The sequence below is a fragment of the Dendrobates tinctorius genome, unplaced genomic scaffold (genome assembly GCF_039654945.1).
Source record: "Dendrobates tinctorius isolate UK_male_01 unplaced genomic scaffold, ASM3965494v1 ptg000036l, whole genome shotgun sequence".
Lineage (NCBI taxonomy): Eukaryota > Metazoa > Chordata > Amphibia > Anura > Dendrobatidae > Dendrobates > Dendrobates tinctorius.
The window spans coordinates 6,842,169-6,864,897 of record NW_027361704.1 but is presented as its reverse complement, the minus strand read 5'-3'; the positions used below and the strand labels follow the sequence as shown (position 1 = coordinate 6,864,897).

General features: G+C 42.1%; 1 protein-coding gene across 3 annotated transcripts in view; it reads left to right on the top strand.

The window, feature by feature from the left end:
- Nucleotides 1-22,729, top strand: part of SLC4A9 (solute carrier family 4 member 9) — a 983,109-nt gene that overhangs the window by 832,444 nt on the left and 127,936 nt on the right. For all 3 annotated transcript variants that reach the window (XM_073573700.1, XM_073573698.1, XM_073573697.1), the window contains one exon: nucleotides 9,208-9,280. In XM_073573700.1, coding sequence (XP_073429801.1) covers nucleotides 9,208-9,280 — 73 coding nt within the window. The remainder of the gene's footprint in view (nucleotides 1-9,207; nucleotides 9,281-22,729) is intronic.

The following is a 22,729-nucleotide window of genomic DNA, read 5'->3' as shown; positions in this document are numbered from 1 at the left end:
TCCCAAAAATCAGAATAAAAAGCGATCAAAAGATGTCACGTGCCCGAAAATGATACCAATAAAAACATCAACTCATACCGCAAAAAATAAGACTTGACATGACTCTGTGGGTCAAAATATGGAAAAATTATAGCTCTCAATACAGTATGTGGTGATGCAAAAACTATTTTTACAATAAAAAGCGTCTTTTAGCGTGCGACAGCTGCCAAAAATAAAAGCCCGCTATAAATAGTTAATCAAACCCCCCTTTATCACCCCCTTAGTTAGGGAAAAATAATAAAATTAAGAGAAAATGTATTTATTTCCATTTTCCCATTAGGGCTAGGGTTAGGGCTAGGGTTAAGGCTGAGATTAGGGTTACGGGTGTGTTGGGGTTAGGGTTGGAGTTATAATTTGGAGGTTTCCACTGTTTGGGCTCATCAGGTGCTCTCCAAATGCAACATGGCGTTTTGTTATGAATGAGTCACCGAAGGAGGAGAAAACAAAAATACAAGCTAAGTCCAGAAAACCGGAGAGGTTGGTAGCTATCGGATTGCAGACCCCTGATCCTATCCACAACAACTAACAGTAGCCGTGGGGGGTTCCTACGATGCCCTAGACCCCTCGATCACAGCCGGAGAACTAAGTAGGCCTAAAGAAAGAAAGGGGAAATCTAAACTGCCCCAGAGCAGACCCCAAAGCAATAGGCAGCCCCCAACATATAATGACGGTGAAGCAAGATGAAAACACTAACACAGATAGAAAGATAGGTTTGAGCAAACGATGGGGCCCAAGCTAACTAAAAAGGACAGGATAGAAAAGCTGCTGTCTGCAATCCGTAAAAAACCCTACCAAAAAATGTCCCAACGGTCTGATAGGAAAAACAGGCCCTGAAGTCGCTAGGACTTCAAAATGACTATATCAGCACTCAGGTAAATTCTGAAGACAAAGCAAAGAGACAAACTGATCAGAGACAAAAATGGAACTCAGCACACCCCCGACCGGGGATGGCTGAACTCCAAAAAACAAGGTAAACAAAACTAATAAGTTCAATAGCAGAGCAAAAACTTATCTTTGGGAAGCAGGAATCAGACTTGTCTCCAAGAATCCAGCAGAGAAATCACCAGTGACTCAGAAGGGCGTCGGCTGCCTTATTTCCAGTCACAATTTCCTGTTACCCAGTCATCATCTACCAGATCAGGTGTTTGGTAATCAGCCTCACTACCTTCCTTCACCAGAAGAGGGAGTTCATCAGACATCGACGGTGAAGGGGAAAATTAACTCACAACAGTACCTCCCCCTTGAGGAGGGGTCACCGAACCCTCATCCACGCCACCAGGGTGATCAGGATGGGCCCGATGAAAGGCACGAACCAATCTTTTGGCATGAATATCGGATGCAGAGACCAAGAATTATCCTCCTGGCCATAACCCTTCCATTTAACCAAATACTGGAGTCTCCGTCTAGCCAGACGAGAATCCAGTATCTTCTCAACCTCATATTCCACATTACCTTCAACCAATACAGGGTCAGGAGGTGCCACCACAGGAACTACTGGCTCAACAAACCTTTTTAACAGAGACTTATGAAACACGTTATGGATCTTAAATGTAGCAGGAAGAGGCAATCGAAAAGAGACTGGATTAAGAATCTCCAAAATCTTGTAAGGTCCAATAAATCTAGGTTTAAACTTTGGAGAAGCCACCTTCATAGTGTTATTCTTTGATGACAACCAAACCATATCACCCACCTTAAACTGGGGACCAATGGTCCTATGCCGGTTGGAAAACCGCTGGGCCTTTTCCTGGGAGAGAGACAACTTATGCACCACTTGGTCCCAGATCTGGTGCATTCTCTCCACCACAGTGTCAACACCTGGGCAGGCAGAAGGCTCCACCTGCCCTGAAGAGAATCGAGGATGAAACCCAAAGTTACAAAAAAAAGGTGACATCAAAGTGGCAGAACTAGCTCTATTATTTAAAGCAAATTCGGCCAAGGGCAAAAATGAAACCCAATCATCCTGATCAGCAGAAATAAAACATCTCAAATACGACTCCAAAGTCTGGTTTGTTCTCTCCGTCTGCCCATTGGTCTGAGGGTGAAACGCAGAGGAGAAGGACAACTGAATTCCCAGCTTGGAACAGAAAGTCCTCCAAAATCTAGACACAAACTGAACTCCTCTGTCAGATACAATGTTCTCAGGAATCCCGTGCAAGCGAACCACCTGTTGCAAAAACAAGGGCACCAACTCTGAGGAAGATGGCAACTTAGGGAGTGGTACAAGATGGACCATCTTAGAGAATCTATCACAAATCACCCAAATAACAGTCATTCTCTGAGAGACAGGCATATCAGAGATAAAATCCATTGAAATATGGGTCCATGGCCTCCTGGGCACCGGCAAAGGCATCAACAACCCACTAGAGCGAGAACAAGGTTTAGACCAAGAGCAAGTCCCACAGGACTGCACAAAATTCCTGACATCACGACACAAGGCGGGCCACCAAAAAGACCGACTCACCAAATCTCTAGTACCAAAAATACCTGGATGACCAGCCAATGCAGAGCAATGAACTTCAGACATCACTCTCTTCCTCCACTGGTCAGGAACATACAATTTTCCAATGGGACAACGCTCAGGTTTGTCCTCCTGAAACTCTTCCAGAGCAAATCTCCAATCGGGCGAGATGGCAGAAAGAACTACCCCCTCACCTAAGATGGTAACAGGCTTGGTCACCACAGGAGAATCAGCAAAGAAACTCCTAGAGAGGGCGTCTGCCTTGACATTCTTAGTGCCCGGAAGAAAAAAGACCACAAAATCAAAATGTGTGAAAAGCAAGGCCCACCTAGCCTGTCTAGGATTCAAGCGCTTGGCCGACTCCAGGTAAATCAAATTCTTGTGGTCAGTAAGGACCACGACTTGATATTTAGCTCCCTCCAACCAATGTCTCCACTCCTCAAATGCCCATTTCATGGCTAACAGTTCCCGATTCCCCACATCATAGTTACGTTCGGATGGGGAGAACTTTCGGGAAAAGAAAGCACAGGGATTCATTTTAGATGTTACAGGATCTTTTTGGGACAAAACAGCTCCTGCACCAATCTCAGAAGCGCCCACCTCTACCTGAAACGGGAGTGAGACATCAGGTTGCCGCAAAACCGGAGCAGAAGTGAACCTTCGCTTCAGCTCCTGAAAGGAAGAAACAGCCTCTGGAGACCAATTCAGCACATCAGCACCCTTCTTAGTCAAATCAGTCAATCGTTTGGCAATACCAGAAAAATTAGCTGTAAATTTCCGATAAAAATTAGCAAAACCCAAAAACTTCTGGAGGGCCTTCAAAGAAGTGGGCTGAACCCAATCATAAATGGCCTGTACCTTGGCCGGGTCCATTTCAATAGTTGACGGAGACAAAATAAATCCCAAAAATGAAATCCTCTGTACACCAAAAAGGCATTTCGATCCCCTGACATACAGGGAATTCTCCCTCAAAATCCGGAACACAGTCTGAACATGTTCCACATGAGAGTCCCAATCCTTGGAAAAGATCAAAATATCATCCGGATAGATGATAAAAAATTTATCCACCAAGTCTCGGAAAATATCATTCATGAAGCACTGGAAGACAAAAGGGGCATTAGTGAGCCCAAAAGGCATCACCAGGTACTCAAAATGTCCCTCCGGAGTATTAAACGCCATCTTCCATTCATCCCCATGCTTAATGCGAATAAGATTATACGCCCCCCTGAGGTCAAGCTTTGTAAACCAGCAAGCACCTTTAACTCTGGAGAATAGATCAGAAATCAGGGGTAACGGATGCTGATATTTAACAGTAATTTTGTAATTTTGAGGGAACGATAGTCAATACAAGGCCTTAATGACCCATCTTTCTTAGCCATGAAAAAAAAACCCAGCACCTAAGGGTGAAGAGGATAGTCTAATATGACCCTTCTCCAACGACTCCTTAATATAGGATCGCATAGCCTCATGCTCGGGTACAGATAAATTGAAAAGTCGACCCTTGGGAAATTTACACAAAGGGCTCGACTCAATTGCACAGTCATAACTCCTATGAGGAGGCAAAGACGCAGACTCATTCTCACTAAATACATCATAAAAATCAGCCAAATAGTCAGGAACATCATGCGACTGGGGAGAGGTGGAGAAAACAGGAGCATCACTAAGGGCACACCGACAACTCCAACTCACCACAGACACAGATTTCCAATCCAAAACTGGTTTATGGATTTGCAACCAGGGAAACCCCAGAACAATGGTATCATGCAAATTATGCAACACCAAAAATCTGCAATTCTCTTGATGGTCAGGGGCGACTCGCATTACCACCTGGGTCCAAAACTGAGGTTTATTCTTCGCCAAAGGAGTAGCATCAATACCCCTCAAAGGGATAGGCGTCCGCAGAGGTGTCATAGGAAATCCACCACATTTAGCAAAATCCAAGTCCATCAGGTTCAGAGCTGCTCCCGAATCCACAAAGCCTTAGCGGAAAATGTGGACAGGGAGCAGATTAGAGAAATTGCCAGAAGAAACTTAGGTTGAACACCACCCACAGCAAATGTGTGTGCAAAACGTTTCTCTCGTTTAGGGCAGACAGAAATAATATGCGAGGCATCACCACAGAAGAAACACAGCTTATTACGCCTTCTGAACTACTGACGTTGCGCCCTAGACAAAACTCTATCACATTGCACAGGTTCAGACATTTGTTCAACAGGTGGTAACACCTCTCGTGTGGTTTTGCGTTCACGCAAACGCCGATCAACCTGAATGGCTAATGACATAGAATCGTCAAGACCAGAGGGAACAGGAAATCCCACCATAGTATCTTTTGCGGTTTCTGACAAACCCTTCCGAAAGAGAGCTGCCAAGGCACCATCATTCCAGGTAGTAAGGACCGCCCACTTTCGGAATTTTTGACAGTACAACTCTGCAGAATCCCGACCCTGGCTCGATGCCAACAGGGCCTTTTCAGCCTGATCAATAGCATTAGGTTCATCATACAACAACCCCAAGGCTTGAAAAAATGCGTTCCAATTAGTAAGAATAGGATCATCAGGTTTCAATGAAAACGCCCAATCCTGGGGATCGCCGCGCAGCAAAGAGATGACAATTTTAACCTGCTGCGCGGAGCTCCCTGACGAGTTAGGCTTCAAGGCAAAAAATAATTTACAATTATTCTTAAAATTCAAAAATTTAGACCGATCCCCAAAAAACACATCAGGAGTAGGGATCTTTGGTTCAGCAGCATGTGAATGAGCAAGATAGGCGGAAATTTCCCGCACTTCAGCAGTGAGCTGCTCCACACGATCAGACAATTGCTTCATCTCCATTGAGCAAGAAAAAAAATTTCTCCCTACGGCCTCAGAGACATGGAGGAAAAAATATACACAAAAAAAAAAAATTCTGACAAACTTTTTTTTTTTTTTTTTTTACAATTCCTTCCTGCTATTGAGTACCCTGGGATCTGCAGTTTGGCTGGTGATTCTGTTATGACTGAGTCACCGAAGGAGGAAAAAACAAAAATACAAGCTAAGTCCAAAAAACCGGAGAGGTTGGTAGCTATCGGATTGCAGACCCCTGATCCTATCCACAATAACTAACAGTAGCCGTGGGGGGTTCCTACGATGCCCTAGACCCCTCGATCACAGCCGGAGAACTAAATAGGCCTAAAGAAAGGGGAAATCTACACTGCCCTAGAGCAGACCCCAAAGCAATAGGCAGCCCCCAACATATAATGACGGTGAAGCAAGATGAAAACACTAACACAGATAGAAAGATAGGTTGAGCAAACGATGGGGCCCAAGCTAACTAAAAAGGACAGGATAGAAAAGCTGCTGTCTGCAATCCGTAAAAAACCCTACCAAAAAATGTCCCAACGGTCTGATAGGAAAAACAGGCCCTGAAGTCGCTAGGACTTCAAAATGACTATATCAGCACTCAGGTAAATTCTGAAGACAAAGCAAAGAGACAAACTGATCAGAGACAAAAATGGAACTCAGCACACCCCCGACCGGGGTTGGCTGAACTCCAAAAAACAAGGTAAACAAAACTAATAAGTTCAATAGCAGAGCAAAAACTTATCTTTGGGAAGCAGGAATCAGACTTGTCTCCAAGAATCCAGCAGAGAAATCACCAGCGACTCAGAAGAGCGTCTGCTGCCTTATATCCAGTCAGAATTTCCTGTTACCCAGTCATCATCTACCAGATCAGGTGTTTGGTAATCAGCCTCACTACCTTCCTTCACCAGAAGAGGGAGTTCATCAGACATCGACGGTGAAGTGGAAAATGAACTCACAACAGCGTCTGATCTTAATTCCTGCCAATTCTGTGTTGAAAAAGTCAAATGGTGCTCCTTCCCTTCCAAGCTCTGTCATGCGCCCAAACAGTGTTTTACCCCCACATATAGGGTTTCAGCCTACTCAGGACAAATTCCAAAACAACTTTTGGGGTCCAATTTCTCCTGTTACCCTTGGGAAAATAAAAAATTGGGGGCAAAAATATCATTTTTGTGGAAAAAAATGATTTTTTTATTTTTACACCCGGCCGTTATAAACTTCTGTGAAGCACTTGGGGGTTCAAAGTGCTCACCACACAACTAGATAAGTTCCGAGGGGGGTCTAATTTCCAAAATGGGGTCACTTGTGGGGAGTTTCAATAGTTTAGGTACATCAGGGGCTCTCCAAACGCACATGACACCCGCAGACCATTCCATCAAAGTCTGCATTCCAAAACATCACTCCTTCCCTTTCGAGCCCCGACGTGTGCCCATACAGTAGTTTTCTCCCACATATGAGGTATCAGCGTACTCAGGACAAATTGGACAACAACTTTTGGGGTCGAATTTCTCCTGTTACCCTTGGGAAAATAAAAAAATTGGGGACTAAATGATCATGTTTGTGGAAAAAATACGATTTTTTTATTTTCATGCCCGGGCATTATAAACTTCTGTGAAGCCCTTGGGGGTTTAAAGTGCTCACCACACATCTAGATAAGTTCCCTAGGGGGTCTAGTTTCCAAAATGGTGTCATTTGTGGGGGGTTTCCACTGCTTAGGTACATCAAGGGCTCTCCAAAAGCAACATGACACCCGCAGACCATTCCATCAAAGTCTGCATTCCAAAACGTCACTACTTCCCTACCGAGCCCTGACGTGTGCCCATACAGTAGTTTTCTCCCACATATGGGGTATCAGCGTACTCAGAAAAAATTGGACAACAACTTTTGGGGTCCAGTTTCTCCTGGTACCCTTGGGAAAATAAAAAAATTGGTGACAAAAAGATCATGTTTGTGGAAAAAATAAGATTTTTTTATTTTCACACACGGGCGTTATAAGCTTCTGTGAAGCAAGGGGGGGTTCAAAGTGCTAACCACACATCTAGATAAGTTCCTTTGGGGGTCTAGTTTCCAAAATGGTGTCATTTGTGTGGGATTTTCACTGTTTTGGTACATCAGGGGCTTTCCAAACGCGATATGGTGTCCAATCTCAATTCCAGCCAAAAAGTCAAATGACGCTGCATCCCTTCTTAGCTCTGCCATGCGCCCAAATAGTGGTTTACCCCACATGTGGGGTATCAGCGTACTCAGGACAAATTGCACAATAACTTTGTGTCCTGTTACCCTTGGAAAAATAAGAATTGAGGGTGAAAAGATCATTTTTGTGGAAAAAATATGATTTTTTAATTGTACCGCTGTATGTTATAAACTTCTGTGAAGCCCTTGTGGGTTCAAAGTTCTCATCACATGTCTAGATAAGTTCCTTGGGGGGTCTAGTTTCCAAAATGGGGTCACTTGTGGGGGGTTTCCACTGTTTAGGTACATCAAGGGCTCTCCAAACGTGACATGGCGTCCGATCTGAATTCCAGCCAATTTTGCATTGAAAAAGTCAAACGGCGCTCCTTCCCTTCTGAGCTCTGCCATGCGCCGAAACAGTGGTTCCCCCCCACATATCAGGTATCAGTGTACTCAGGACAAACTGCACAATAAGTTTTGCAGTCAAATTTCTCCTGTTACCCTTGGTACAATAAAAAAAATTGAACCTGAAGTATTTTTTTGTTAAAAAAAAGTTAAATGTTCATTTTTTTTAAATATTCAAAAAATTCCTGTGAAGCACCTGAGGGGTTAATAAACTTCTTGAATGTGGTTTTGAGCACCTTAAGGGGTGCAGTTTTTAGAATGGTGTCACTTTTGGGTATTTTCTATCATATAGAACCCTCAAAGTGGCTTCAAATGTGATGTGGTCCGTAAAAATAAAATGGTGTTGCAAAAATGAGAAATCGCTGGTCAACTTTTAATTCTTATAATTTCCTAACAAAAAAAATTTTGGTTCCAAAATTGTGCTGATGTAAAGTAAACATGTGGGAAATGTTACTTATTAAGTTTTTTGTGCGCCGTATCTCTGTGATTTAAGGGCATAAAAATTCAAAGTTGGAAAATTGCGAAATTTTCAAAATTTTCGCCAAATTTCCATTTTTTTCATAAATAAACGCAAGTTATGTGAATGAAATTTTACTACTAGCATGAAGTACAATATGTCACGAGAAAACAATGTCAGAATCACCGGGATCCATGGAAACGTTTCAGAGTTATTACCTCATAAATGGGCAGTGGTCAGAATTGTAAAAATTGGCCCGGTCATGAACGTGCAAACCACCCTTGGGGGTTAAGGGGTTAAACAGATAATCCTAGTCGATGATGTTGCAGAAATGGGTTAAGGGATCATACTGCTTTTCTGTGGTATATGTGAACAGATTTACAATACACACATTAGATCAGGGGTGCACAACTCCAATCCTCCAGGGCCATCAACAGTGCATGTTTTCAGGATTTCCCTTGATGATTCCAACACCTTGTGCAATGCTAAAGAAATCCTGAAAACATGCACTGTTGGTGTCCCTGGAGAGCTGGTGTTGTTCACACCTGCTGCATTAGATGGACAAGGCAGTCACATGGGAAAATCTCACTCTTGCACTATGACATTCTATGAAGTGGAACTTCCTCCACAGAAATACAACATAGTTTAACATTTCTTAACAGTCTACTAACCCTTTTACTGCACTTTGCTTATGTAAAGAAATACAATTAAAATAACATTATTGATAGTCTGTCAAGTTAGATAATAATGTTATTTGGCTGTCTTTAAATGTATAAATAAAAGCTCTTGAGTGTTCAATTAGATGCATAGTTTCTATTAACACTGTTTTGTGCTTACAGGGAACAAAGAGTAACTGGCTTAACAGTTTTCATTCTGACTGGAATTTCTGTGTTTTTGTCCCCAGTTCTTAAGGTATTTTATTAAGTTTTATTAAGTTATGTTTCTTTCAAGACACAATTCTGCAAAGTATATGCCTGTTTTGCAATAAATCATATTCAGATGTATACCCTTACATTAAAATAGTCAAGACACTATCAAAAGATGTTCTTTTCACTATGGTTTGTTAGGTTTACATGGTTTTGTGTTCTTTTTTGTTAAATACAGAAAAGCCATAATTTTTTTGCTACCCCATCCTCTACCTCTATTGCTTTAAGTGGCATATTTATTGAAATGTATAGCAGTATCTTTGAATACATTTTAGGCTAAAATTGTTGGCTCACGATGAGTTTTTGATGCTGCAGAAGCGGGGGATTTGGATTTGGGAGCGAAGAATTCACTGGATTTTATTTTAGGGGGTGAGAGCAATGTCACTTTTCCAGAGTCTTTGTTCTAGCAGTAATGTCCCTATAGTTCCAGTTACAGATGAGGGGCCTAAGTAGGGGCTAGTTTTGTGTGGGATAAATTAAGGTTTTTGTCAGTGAAATTTAGGGGTACATAATATTATTTTATCGCTTCCAGTATAAAGCAGGGCTCAAATTCTTGTGTTCTACACTGAACACTTGTGTCAAGGTTTCTGTGCAAATCCCACAAAAATGTGATTTAGACAAAACCCCCAATGGAACCACCCACCATAATGAGGCAGATGGATACTCTTCATACTCCGTTTGGCATTTGCTCCAGTGGTATCCATTTTTTTAGGTGTGCACAGATCTGTGGTTGCCCACACTGGTGTCCTAAAAAGACATCTAAAATGGTGGGACACCACCGAAATACAGACCTGTCCAAAGTGATGCCATCTGCCTCATAAGTGAGTTCCGTTCAGGGTTTTGTCTGAATCAAGGTTTTGGGGAATTTACACGGAAACCGTGACGCAAATACTCAGCCAAGAGCGTAGGATAAATGTGAGCCGAGCCTTATTCTGAATTTTGGAAAGTAGAATAAACAATAGACAGCAGTACAAGAATAGTCTTTATTTTTGCACGGTCCACCTTGCGGCATAAGTGATGAGGCAGGTTTATTCTTCAGGTCAGTGCAATTACAGCAATAGCAGATTTATGTTGGGTTTTTAGGTTTTGCTTCTATCACACAGTAAAAATGCTTTTTTATAAAAAGTGTCTTTTTTTGTCACGAAATGTTCAATCACCGCACACTCTTGATAGATGCTTGTGAAAATGTTATTGTACAGATGCAGCAAAATCACAATTCAGGTGCAGGGATAAAGGAAATGGTGAGGCGACAAGAACATAACGTTTCTTATTCATATAGTCGCTGTAGAAGGAAAACAAGGTATGAGAGATCAATTACATAATAGAAACTACAAATAAAATGACAAACTACAAATAAAATTACAAACAAATAAAACAGATAAATAAAATACAAGTAATACACCTGGTAAAAAAAAATAGACTTACAAGACACAAAGTAATAATGATTCAAAGCTTAATTGTAGTCATGTATAGGTCTGGAATAAGCCATAGGAACCATCAAATAACATTGCATGGCAAAACAAATAAAGGCAAAAAAATTGCAATCCCTTAAAAGGAAAAGGGTACAAGAAACAAATGTCATGATCAATGTGACTGGATATGTTTAAAATATAGGGGAATTCTCCCCAATTGACAGTGTCCTAAATACTTGGTAGGGTGTATAACCGTATGCTAAGATGTGCCCAATCAATGTCAAGTTAATGCAGAGTAAGGAAAGATGTAGCCCATATTATCTGTTGGCAAGGTTCACTGAACAGTATAAAGGATATTCTGATTGCAAAGGACACCTGTTGTAGGAAAGGGGATTTAGTGCTCATAGGAAAAATAAGCAGAGTAATATGTATAAAGAGTCATGGGGCCATGGATTACCTGGGTCCAGGGGAGGTCCAGCGCACCTGCGCTTTGGAGTAGAGGCTGCAAAGTGCAGTATGGACGCTTGGGTGGCTATAAAAAGTGTCCTGAAGAGGCCACCTGACTGCCAGTGTGCAGGTGAGTTCACGCCCCCAGGAAATGATGTCGTTGCCAGGCAGTGAAATAAGCAGAATGAGGCTTGAAACACAAATACAAAAAAAATGCAAAAAGAATTGCGGCATATGAACAGTGGTATAACCACTAAAGTAGAATGCAGAGATACTAGTGTCCTGGCAAATAGAGGTGTTAAGGGTAACCTGGTAGTAGTATAAGATTATGTAGTTACAAGTGTATGTGAAATGTGATGTGGTGATATTGGGTAGAAACAAAGGGACCAAAGGGAAGGGGGAAAAACAAAATGAGAGGAGGGAAGAGAAAAGGGGGGTAGAGGGGAAGGAGAAATGGGAAAGGGGAACTCACCTGAATGGAGATGTGCAAGGTAATATGAGCTGAGGCTCGCTACTGTGAAGAAAAGGAGAAATTAGATCAACAAATTGAGTTCACGGATCAGACCTTTTGGGGGAAAGTGTCTGTAGTGTATGTCTCCAAAAGGACTCTCTTTGTTGAAGGAGCTTGATATGATTCCCACCACATCATGGCCTTGAAACCTGTTCGATGATTTGAAGTCTGAATTGCGAGACCCTGTGTCTGGCATTAGAGAAATGGAATGAAGGGAAGCCATATCTTACCACACCTAATTGTGGATTTGTGACTTGCAATTCTATCTCTGATTTGTAGGGTTGTCTCCCCCACATATAATAGACCACATGGACATTTCACCACATAAACCACAAAATTGGACTTGCAGGTGTAATAGCCCTTGATTGGATAGGACTTACCCTTCCTGGGGTGGATGACCATCTCAGACTTAATGACGTTTGAACAGGCAGCACAGTTGAGGCAGGGAAATGTGCCCAGTCTTGGTGTTCTCAGGAATTGTTGGGTTGTTTTTTTAAGAGTGCCACCAAAGTCAGCCCTGATAAGGTCATCCCTGATGTTTTTAAGTCTCCTGCTGCACTTAATTGCCTGAGATTTAAAGGCTTCAATGGATGGATAAGCATTAGTTAGGAGGGGCCACTGTCCACGGATGGTGGAGTGAATTTTGGCATGAAAGGGTGATGAGTATGTACCAAAGGAATGTGTTCAGGTTTGTTTGTGGGAGGGTCCAGAGGTGGTGGATTCAATGCCCTATGTGTCTTGGCTTTGAACAGATCAGTTGGGTAGTCCCTTTCCAGGAATTTGTCTGACATCTCATGGAGTCTGGTAGGCAAGATGTTTTTTTTTGTCCCCACATTCTGAGATCTGTAACTTTAATTTTTTGGCAAACAGATCTGTATGAGGGCTTATTTTTTGCGGGACGAGTTGCATATTTTTTTGGTACCAGTTTTGGGGTACATAATATTTTTTGACTGCTTTTTATTCAGATTTTTCAGTCACAGAATGAAGAAAACCCAGCAATTCAGTGATTGCTTTTATTGTATTTTGTTTGTGCGGTAAAAGTGATAAGACTGATTTGTTCATTGGGTTGGTATGATTGATTGTTTTTTTAAGCTTTGCTATTTTTACACACTAAAATTTTGCAAAATGAAATTTTTGTATCATCATACTCATGTATAGCAGTGTATGAGATTGTTAATGTCTTACTGACTGTGCCTGTGAGACCCAGTGTTCTGTCCTTACTAAATGAAGCAGACTTCAGGTAGCTTATACAGGCAGCTAAACCGCTATACCGGGGTCCAATAACGAGACTGTAGGTTGAATCTGTGTTTTATTGAACGTGGTGGTATATTGGCTCAGCGAAACTACACACAAAACCATATATATGCACTGAGTCAATACAGGGTACATCACGGATACATATCATACATAATACATTAAGATTCAACTTCTGCACTACTAGCTGAGGAGGGGGAACTAACTGAGCAGGATGATCTGAGACAGGCTGAGAGAAAATGGTGAACTGGAGGGAAAATGGGGGCTGGACTAAACTATAATCCTTTGCAAAACTTACCAGGGTGCCTTGCAACCTTCCCAGAATACATTGTGAGCGGGGGGAAAAGATTCAGGAAGTAAACACACAATAACACTGCAGTTATAGCTCTGGTCGGTCACTAGATGGAGCCAGAAACAGTGGAGACAATAGAATCTATGGAAAAACTGAACATTGTGCATATTCACAGCAAATCATTGTAAATATTATCAAATAGACAGTCAAAGGTTGTGAATTAAATGTCAGAGACAGAACATCCAGCTTATTGCTGCATCTCACAGGCCACCATACCCTGGGGTCATAACATGACCTCATGATACCCTAGTAACCATTGGGACTTGCTATTCTTCCTGCGGAGGTCTGTCGGTTACTTAAGGGGTCTTGTGACCCCCCTTATAAAAGTTAAATACTGCTGTTGCGATTGCCCGAATTTTTTAAGGTGTTATTCTGCCTTGATTGGTCACAAAACCGGTCTGGTCCGATAATGCAGGGTGTCAGCTGTCAAATACAGCTGACACCTGCGGTAATCGCCACTGTCGGGCAGTGCCATATATTTTAAAATGACGAGGGAATAAATACTCTTAACGACCGCCGTTTTAATTCATATCGGCAGTTATTAAGGCGTTAAAACATGGCATAACAACATTAGACAAAGAACGCAGTGTTAAAAACAAAATAAAAGTGCATACAAAAAATGCACTCCAAAACACAATGAAAAACCGCAAGTAACTTAATTTACCAAAGGCCACATGCACATATTGAATATTTGGTTAGGTTTTTTTTTACCTCAGTGTTTGTAAGCCAAAACCAGGAGTGGGACAGTCAGAGGAAAAGTATAATAGAAACACATCACCACTTCTGTATTTTCCACTCCTGGTTTAGGCTTACAAATACTGAGGGAAAAAACGTGTGAACGTGGCCGAATGGGTGCAGAAATGGTGCATAAAATCTGTAACATCAAAATGTAACCAATAGCTCAATGTGGGAATGTAACCTAAACGTTAGTTACCAAGATGAGCATTTGATCCGCTTTTGACAATGCAAATTTTCACTGTGCAAAAAGTACAGAGTATTACAGTCAGTTACAGCAAAGTGAATAATTCAGATAGCGTGGAGACGGTCAAGAAATAGGAGCACTAGCTGTGCGTTATTTAAAATTGCAGCTCCAGCCAGGTACCTCATGAGAAGAAGCGGTAACAGTTCTGGGTTGTATCCTGGTCACAAACGGAGCGCAAGGAAGGGAGAGGGTGAATTAAAATCTTCTGTTTATTAGTACATGATCCACAACACGTTTCAACAGAATCATCCGTCTCCCTCAGGTGGCAGTACACAGATCACATGAGGGGGCAGGTATTTAAAGGAGTAGTGACCAATGGGGGGAGAGACAGGTGATTAATAGGTCATGACAATTAAAACATGTTGTATCAAGAAAAACAGAGTAAAAAATTTAAACATTATATATCAGATAGAATAAACATAGTAACATAGTTATTAAGGTTGAAAGGAGACTTTAAGTCCATCTAGTTCAACCCATATCCTATCCTAACCTGCCCTAACATGTTGATCCAGAGAAAGGCAAAAAAAAACCCATGTGGCAAACAGTAACCTTCACATTGGGGAAAAAAATTCCTTCCCGACTCCACATACGGCAATCAGACTAGCTCCCTGGATCAACACAATATTAAGGAAACTAGTGTATATAACCTGTAATATTATACTTTTCAAGAAAGGCATCCAGCCTCTTCTTAAATTTTAGTAGGGAATCACTCCTTACAACATCATATGGCAGAGAGTTCCATAGTCTCACTGCTCTTAGAGTAAAGAATCCGCGTCTGTGAGTATGCTTAAACCTTCTTTCCTCCAGATGTAGAGGATGGCCCCTTGTCCCCGTCACAGGTCGTAGAGTTAAAAGATCATTAGAAAGGTCTTTGTACTGTCCCCGCATATATTTATACATTGTAATAAGATCACCCCTAAGCCTTCGATTCTCCAAACTAAATAGCCCCAAGTGTAATAACCTGTCTTGGTATTGCAGACCCCCCAGTTCCCTAATAACCTTGGTCGCTCTTCTCTGCACCCGCTCCAGTTCAGCTATGTCTTTCTTATACACTGGAGACCAGAACTGTACACAGTATTCTAAGTGTGTAAGTGTGGTCGCACTAGTGACTTATATAGAGGTAAAATTATGTTCTCCTCATGATCATCTATGCCTCTTTTAATGCATCCCATTATTTTATTTGCCTTTGCAGCAGTTGCCTGACACTGGCCACTAAATGTGAGTTTGTCGTCCACCCATACACCCAGGTCTTTTTCAGTGACTGTTTTGCCCAGTGTTTTACAATTAAGCACATAATTATACATCTTGTTCGTTCTACTCAAGTGCATGACCTTACATTTATCCCCATTAAAGCTCATTTGCCATTTATCAGCCCAAGCTTCTAGTTTACTTAAATCCTCCTGTAATATAAAATTGTCCTCCTCTGTATTGATTACCCTGCAGAGTTTAGTGTCATCTGCAAATATCCCCTACAAGGTCATTAATAAATATGTTAAAAAGCTGGCCCAAAACTGACCCCTGTGGTACCCCACTGCTAACCGTGACCCAGTCCGAGTGTGCTCCATTAATAACCACCCTTTGTTTCCTATCCCTGAGCCAGCTCTTAACCCACCTACACATATTTTCCCCTATCCCCATTGTTCTCATTTTATGTATCAACCTTTTGTGTGGCACCGTATCAAAAGCTTTTGAAAAGTCCATGTACACCACGTCCACTGCATTCCCTTGGTCCAGTCCGGAACTTACCTCTTCATAAAAGCTTATCAGATAAGTCTGACAGGAACGGTCCCTTGTAAGCCCATGTTGATATTGGGTCATGAGGTTATTCTTCTCTAGATACTCCAGTATAGTATCTTTTAGAAAACCCTCCAGGATTTTACTCACAGTTGAGGTTAAACTTACTGGCCTATAATTTCCAAATTCAGTTTTTGTCTCCTTTTTGAATATTGGCACCACATTTTCTATATGCCAGTCCTGTGGTACAGACCCTGTTATTATGGAATCTTAACAATCAGTATTACTGGAATCATTAAAAATAAAGATAAAAATATACCAAAATAGCATAGCAGATAAAATACACAATGACTATCAAATGGGTTTCTCAATCATTAGGTTTAACCCTTCTGGTACTAGCATACCTAATTTAAAGATCCAAAAACTTTCCCTCCTTATTAAGCTCTCATAGCGATTGAGTACGTCATCTCTGATATGCTCTATAACTGTGAGCTTTAGCAAACCTAGATTAATAATAATAATAATAATTTTTATTTATATAGCGCCAACATATTCCGCAGCACTTTACAATTAAGCGGGGACATGTACAGACAATAAATTCAATACAAGTTAAGACAATTCAAACAATGACATTAGGAGTGAGGTCCCTGCTCGCAAGCTTACAATCTACAAGGAAATGGGGGGACACAGTAGGTGAGAAATGCTTGTTAATTCAGGTCTGGCAATTATAATAGGGATTTTCATATAAAGCTGCATGATCCGGTCATCAGCCCGTGTGTTTAAGTGCAATAGACAAGTATCAAGTGCAGTTATGTGCATGAAGGGTGTGGAGACAGATGAATAGTAGGGTGCAGATTCAGAATAATATTTGGAAGGAGGGAACAGGGCAAAGTTAGCTTGCTGAGTAGTTGATGTGATAGGCTTCTTTGAAGAGATGGGTTTTCAAAGCGCGCTTGAATAGATCAGGGCTAGGTATCAGTCTGATCGTCTGGGGAAGTGCATTCCAGAGAGCTGGAGCAGCACGAGAGAAGTCTTGGAGACGGAGGTGCGAGGTTCGGATTACGGGGGATGTTAGTCTTAGGTCATTTGTAGAACGGAGGGCACGTGTAGGGCGATAGACAGAGATGAGAGAGGAGATATAAGGCGGTGCAGAACAGTGGAGAGCTTTATGGGTGAGAGAGATGAGTTTATACTGGACCCTGTAGCGAATAGGTAGCCAGTGTAATGACTGGCATAAAATGGAGGCATCGGTGAAGCGGCTGGACAGAAATATGACCCTGGCTGCCGCATTCAAGATGGATTGGAGAGGAGAAAGTTTGGTAAGAGGGAGACCGATCAGAAGAGAGTTGCAGTAGTCCAGACGAGAATGAATAAGAGCGACAGTAAGAGTCTTAGCAGTTTCAAAGGTGAGAAAAGGTCGGATTCTGGAGATGTTTTTAAGATGCAGGTGACAAGAGCGACTGAGAGATCGGATGTACGGAGTAAAGGAAAGTTCAGTGTCGAATATGACCCCAAGACAGCGGGCATGCTGCTTGGGAGTTATGGTTGAACCCTCCAGGGTTATTTCAATGTTAGGTAGAGTGAGGTTAGTAGAGGGGAGAAACACAAGAAGTTCAGTTTTAGAGAGATTTAGTTTCAGATAGAGGGAGGACATGATGCTAGAGACAGCAGACAGACAATCCTTGGTATTTTGAATTAGGGTAGGGGTGATGTCAGGGGAAGAAGTGTATAATTGGGTGTCATCAGCATAGAGATGATACTGGAACCCAAATCTGCTGATTGTTTGTCCAATAGGGGCAGTGTATAAAGAGAAGAGGAGAGGGCCTAGGACTGAGCCCTGTGGGACCCCGATAGTAAGGGGACGAGAAGAGGAAGAGGAGCCGGAAAAAGATACAGTGAAGGAGCGGTCAGAGAGGTAGGAGGAGAACCAGGAGAGGGCTGTGTCCTTGAGGCCTATAGAGCGGAGCATAGTGAGGAGGAGCTGGTGATCCACAGTGTCAAATGCGGCAGAGAGATCCAGGAGAATCAGCAGGGAGCAATGACCTTTCGATTTAGCTGTTATTAAATCATTAGAGACTTTAGTGAGGGCAGTTTCAGTAGAGTGTAAAGAGCGGAAACCAGATTGTAAGGGGTCGAGAAGAGAGTTATCTGAGAGATAGCGGATTAGACGGGAGTGGACCAGGCGTTCCAGGAGTTTAGAGATGAAGGGAAGGTTAGAGACAGGTCTGTAGTTAGCAGTGCAGTTCTGGTCCAGGGATGGCTTTTTAAGTAAAGGGGTTATGATGGCATGTTTAAATGAGGAGGGAAATATACCTGAAGAAAGAGAGAGGTTAAATATTTTAGTCAGGTGAGTGGTGACCACTGGTGAGAGAGACTGCAGGAGCTGTGAAGGAATAGGGTCACTGTTGCAGGTTGTAGGCCGAGCAGAAGCGAGGAGCTTGGAAACTTCTTCTTCTGAAACAGGCTCAAAGATGTCTAGTGAGCTTGAGGTGCAGCAGAGAAGGGGATCCAGGCACTGAGGAGATAGGGCTGAGATATCCTGATGGATGTGGTTGATTTTTTCTAGGAAATAAGTGGCCAGATCCTCACCGCTGAGGTTGGTGATGGGGGCCTGTACTTTAGGTTTCAGGAGGGAGTTTAAGGTTTCAAAAAGTCGTCTTGGGTTGTTGGATAGTGAGGTGATGAGGGTGGTGAAGTAGGATTGTTTGGCCAGATGAAGGGCAGAGTTATAGGTTTTGAGCATGAACTTATAGTGGATGAAGTCTTCGGCTAAGAGAGATTTTCTCCACTGCCGCTCTGCACACCTCGAGCAGCGCTGAAGAGAGCGTGTTTGCGTTGTGTGCCAGGGCTGCCTTTGTCTGTGTCGGGTCTTTCTGCGTATAGAAGGTGCTGCTTCATCTAGGGCATTCTTCAGTGATTTATTGAAGTGTGACAATGCTATGTCTGGACAGGAGAGGGTGGAGATGGGGGCTAAAGATGTGTGGAGATTGTCCCTAAGCTGTTGGGTATTAATGGTACGTGTATTCCGATAAGTGTGGTAAGTGGGGGTGTCCCGGGTGAGGAGACAATTCTTGACAGAGAAGGAAAGAAGGTTGTGGTCCGAGAGCGGGAGAGGTGAATTAGTAAAGTCGTGCAGCGAGCCGGGGCGGGAGAAAACCAGGTCCAGAGTATTCCCGTCCTCATGTGTAGGAGAATAAGTAAACTGTGAGAGGCCGAATGAAGAAGTTAGAGAAAGAAGATGAGAGGCAGACTGGGAGAGCGGATCATTGATGGGGATGTTAAAGTCTCCCATGATGAGGGTGGGGATGTCACAGGACAGAAAGTGAGTAAGCCAGGTGGTGAAGTGGTCTAGAAACTGGCGGGAGGAGCCTGGAGGGCGATAAACGACCGCCACTCGTAAGGAGAAGGGCTTAAAGAGTCTGATGGCGTGGACTTCAAAGGAAGGAAATTTAAGTGATGGAACCGGGGGGATGACCTGGAAAGCACATTGTGATGAAAGGAGCAAACCAACACCTCCACCCTGTCTGTTCTCAGGTCTGGGGGTATGTGAAAATTTCAGCCCACCAAACGAGAGAAAGGCAGCAGCGGTGGTGTCTGAATGCTGGATCCAGGTTTCTGTAATAGCCAGAAGGTTAAGGGAATTAGAGAGAAAAAGATCGTGAATGTAAGTCAGTTTGTTACACACAGACCGTGCATTCCAGAGAGCACATTGGAAAGTGAGAGGAGAAGGCATGCACTGAATGTTAATAAGATTAGCAGGGTTTCTATATGCAGCTGGAGGAGAGTAATGTATGCTGGTGGAGGGAGGCCCAGGGTTGGGGGAGATGTCACCTGCAACTATTAAAAGGAGAAAAAACAGAAAAAGCAGGTGGTGGGATGATTTGTATGAACGTTTTGAGTGCTGCATGGAGGTTTTGGATGGTTTGGTGTGGGTAAGAAATGTCAATAGAGCCTCAGAGTTAAACATGGGAGAGGGGAAAAGGGAGGGGTGGATATGCAGAGAGTGCACAGAATGTGTAAAAGGGCAGGCGAGTTGTTAAAAAGCAGAAGTGAAGACAAATAAGCAGCAGGTTAATATGATCAATGCATACGTAGTACGACTGACCAAGAAGCAAGCGTGCATGAAAAACTTATGCACCTTACCTGTCTCCTGCCCTGTCCAAATGCATTGTCTAACTGCAAAACACTTTATCCTGTTGCACTTAATCTGTTGCACGCGTAAGCCCGCACGCGTGCTATCCCAGCCAGAGCTAGATATATATGAAATGAAATGTCTGCTAGCTTCAGCCACCAAAAGGCCACAATCAGTAATTAACCAATTAGCACAAGGCCAGAGCAGGCATTACTATGCAGGGTAAATAACTAACGCTGGACAAGGCCATCAAACTGAGAAAGGGAGAAAAAAAAAAAAAAAAAACACCTTTCTACACTTCAAAGCAGAAACCAAATAGATAAAAAATAAAGACCCACCACAGGAGTGATGGAATGAAATACCATAAAAATATCTGGCACTATATGATGCAGTTCACACTTGTCAGACAGCATACATGGATGATGGAATGAAATACCATAAAAATATCTGGCACTATATGATGCAGTTCACACTTGTCAGACAGCATACATGGATGATGGAATGAAATACCATAAAAATATCTGGCACTATATGATGCAGTTCACACTTGTCAGACAGCATACATGGATGATGGAATGAAATACCATAAAAATATCTGGCACTATATGATGCAGTTCACACTTGTCAGACAGCATACATGGATGATGGAATGAAATACCATAAAAATATCTGGCACTATATGATGCAGTTCACACTTGTCAGACAGCATACATGGATGATGGAATGAAATACCTGTGTGAAGAAGAGAAGAGAGGAACATCAGCTTCAATGCATTGTCTAACTGCAAAACACTTTATCCTGTTGCACTTAATCTGTTGCACGCGTAAGCCCGCACGCGATTCTTATTGTGTGCGAGCAAAAAGTGTTTAGATAAGCTGTGAAGCAGATACCCGTTTTTAATATTTTGACAGTGTTTATTCAGTCTATTATGCATAGACTCAATAGTCCTGCCCACGTATTGCAGCCACATTCAATTAGGTAGATGACATAATTTGACTGACAGGTAACGTGACAGTTTATTTTAAAAGATGAACCAGTAGTGCGAGATTTGAAATATTGCACCCCATTTAAAATGGATGTGCAGCAGAGGCATTTGGGAGTTCTACATGCAAAACACCCTGGGTTCTATGGACAATGGGCTACTGGTAGGGGTGGATGTCTGATACAAGTATTGCTCGGGGCCACCAAATTACGTAGGGTCCGGTTCTTTCTAAAAATTGTCATAGGTTGTGCCGGTAAATGGGTTGACAAAATAGGATCACCCTTTAAGATGAACCAATATTTTTTTTATTAAATTACGTATGCATGTGTGAGAACGATTGAAAGTGGTGATAAGACCCCATCTCACAAAATCCGCAGGTCCGGCCTTCCTTTGTGAAGAGATTTTATCTACACTTCTATTTCTGATTTTCTCAATGCAATCTTTCTGTGAGAAATTATTGGCCCTAGTAAAGGCATCTTTCAATAATTTTTTAGGATAGCCCTTGTTAATGAACCGGTTATCTAGAATTTTTGCCTCTTTTAAAAAATCACTGTCATTGGTACAGTTCTTACGAACTCTCCAGTATTGCCCATATGGAATATTCAAAATCCATTTAGGGAGATGGCCGCTGGAAAAATTAAGGTAGCTATTAACATCAACTTTTTTTAAATAGGTTGATGTAGAGATTCGACCTTGTTGGTCAACATTAATCATTAGATCCAAAAATTGAATACCTGCGGTGGAAATATTGGAGGAGAACGTGAGACCCCAATTATTATGATTCAGTGACTGGGTAAACTCAATTGCTTCTGACTCTGAACCGGTCCAAATAATGAACAAGTCATCAATGAAGCGTCTATAAAGTGCTATCTTACCTACCGCCAGTGGGGACTGCGCGATGAATAAGGCTTCAAAAAGCCCCCATAAACAGATTAGCATAACTGGGGGCAAATCTCGTCCCCAATGCACAGCCCCTCACCTGGAGGTAGCATGTGCCCTGAAAAGAGAAAACATTATTGTTCAGAACAAATAGGATGGATTTCTCTCAAAAAAAATTTTTTGTAATAAGGGTAAAAGAACATCCTTCGACAAAAATTGTTGGATTGCTTCTAACCCCAAATCATGATGGATATTCGAATAAAGGGACTGCACATCAAGGGTTATCAAGAGGCAATTGGTAGCGGTAGGTAGGGAAAGTAAAAGATCAATTAAATGAGAAGAATCTTTAAGATAAGAGGGTAAGTTTAAAACATACTTCTGTAAAAATAATTCAACGTAATGGGAAATATTGTATGTGATTGACTTAATCCCTGAAATAATAGGGTGACCAGGGGGATTTGTAGGGTCTTTATGGATCTTGGGTAAATAATAAAAGAAGGGCAATCTGAATTTAGAAATATCAAGAAATCTATATTCCTTCAGGTTAAGAATCCCGAGCGATCTGGCATCCTTAATAAGTGCGGTGTATTCCGCAAAAATGGAGGGTGAGGGATCATGTACAAGTTTATCATAGTATTCATGATCATTTTATAACCTGAAACCCTCACGGTTGTAACGGTCTCTATCCATAATCACCACCCCACCCCCTTTATCCGCATTTCTAAGGCTACTTTCACATTTGCGTTATTT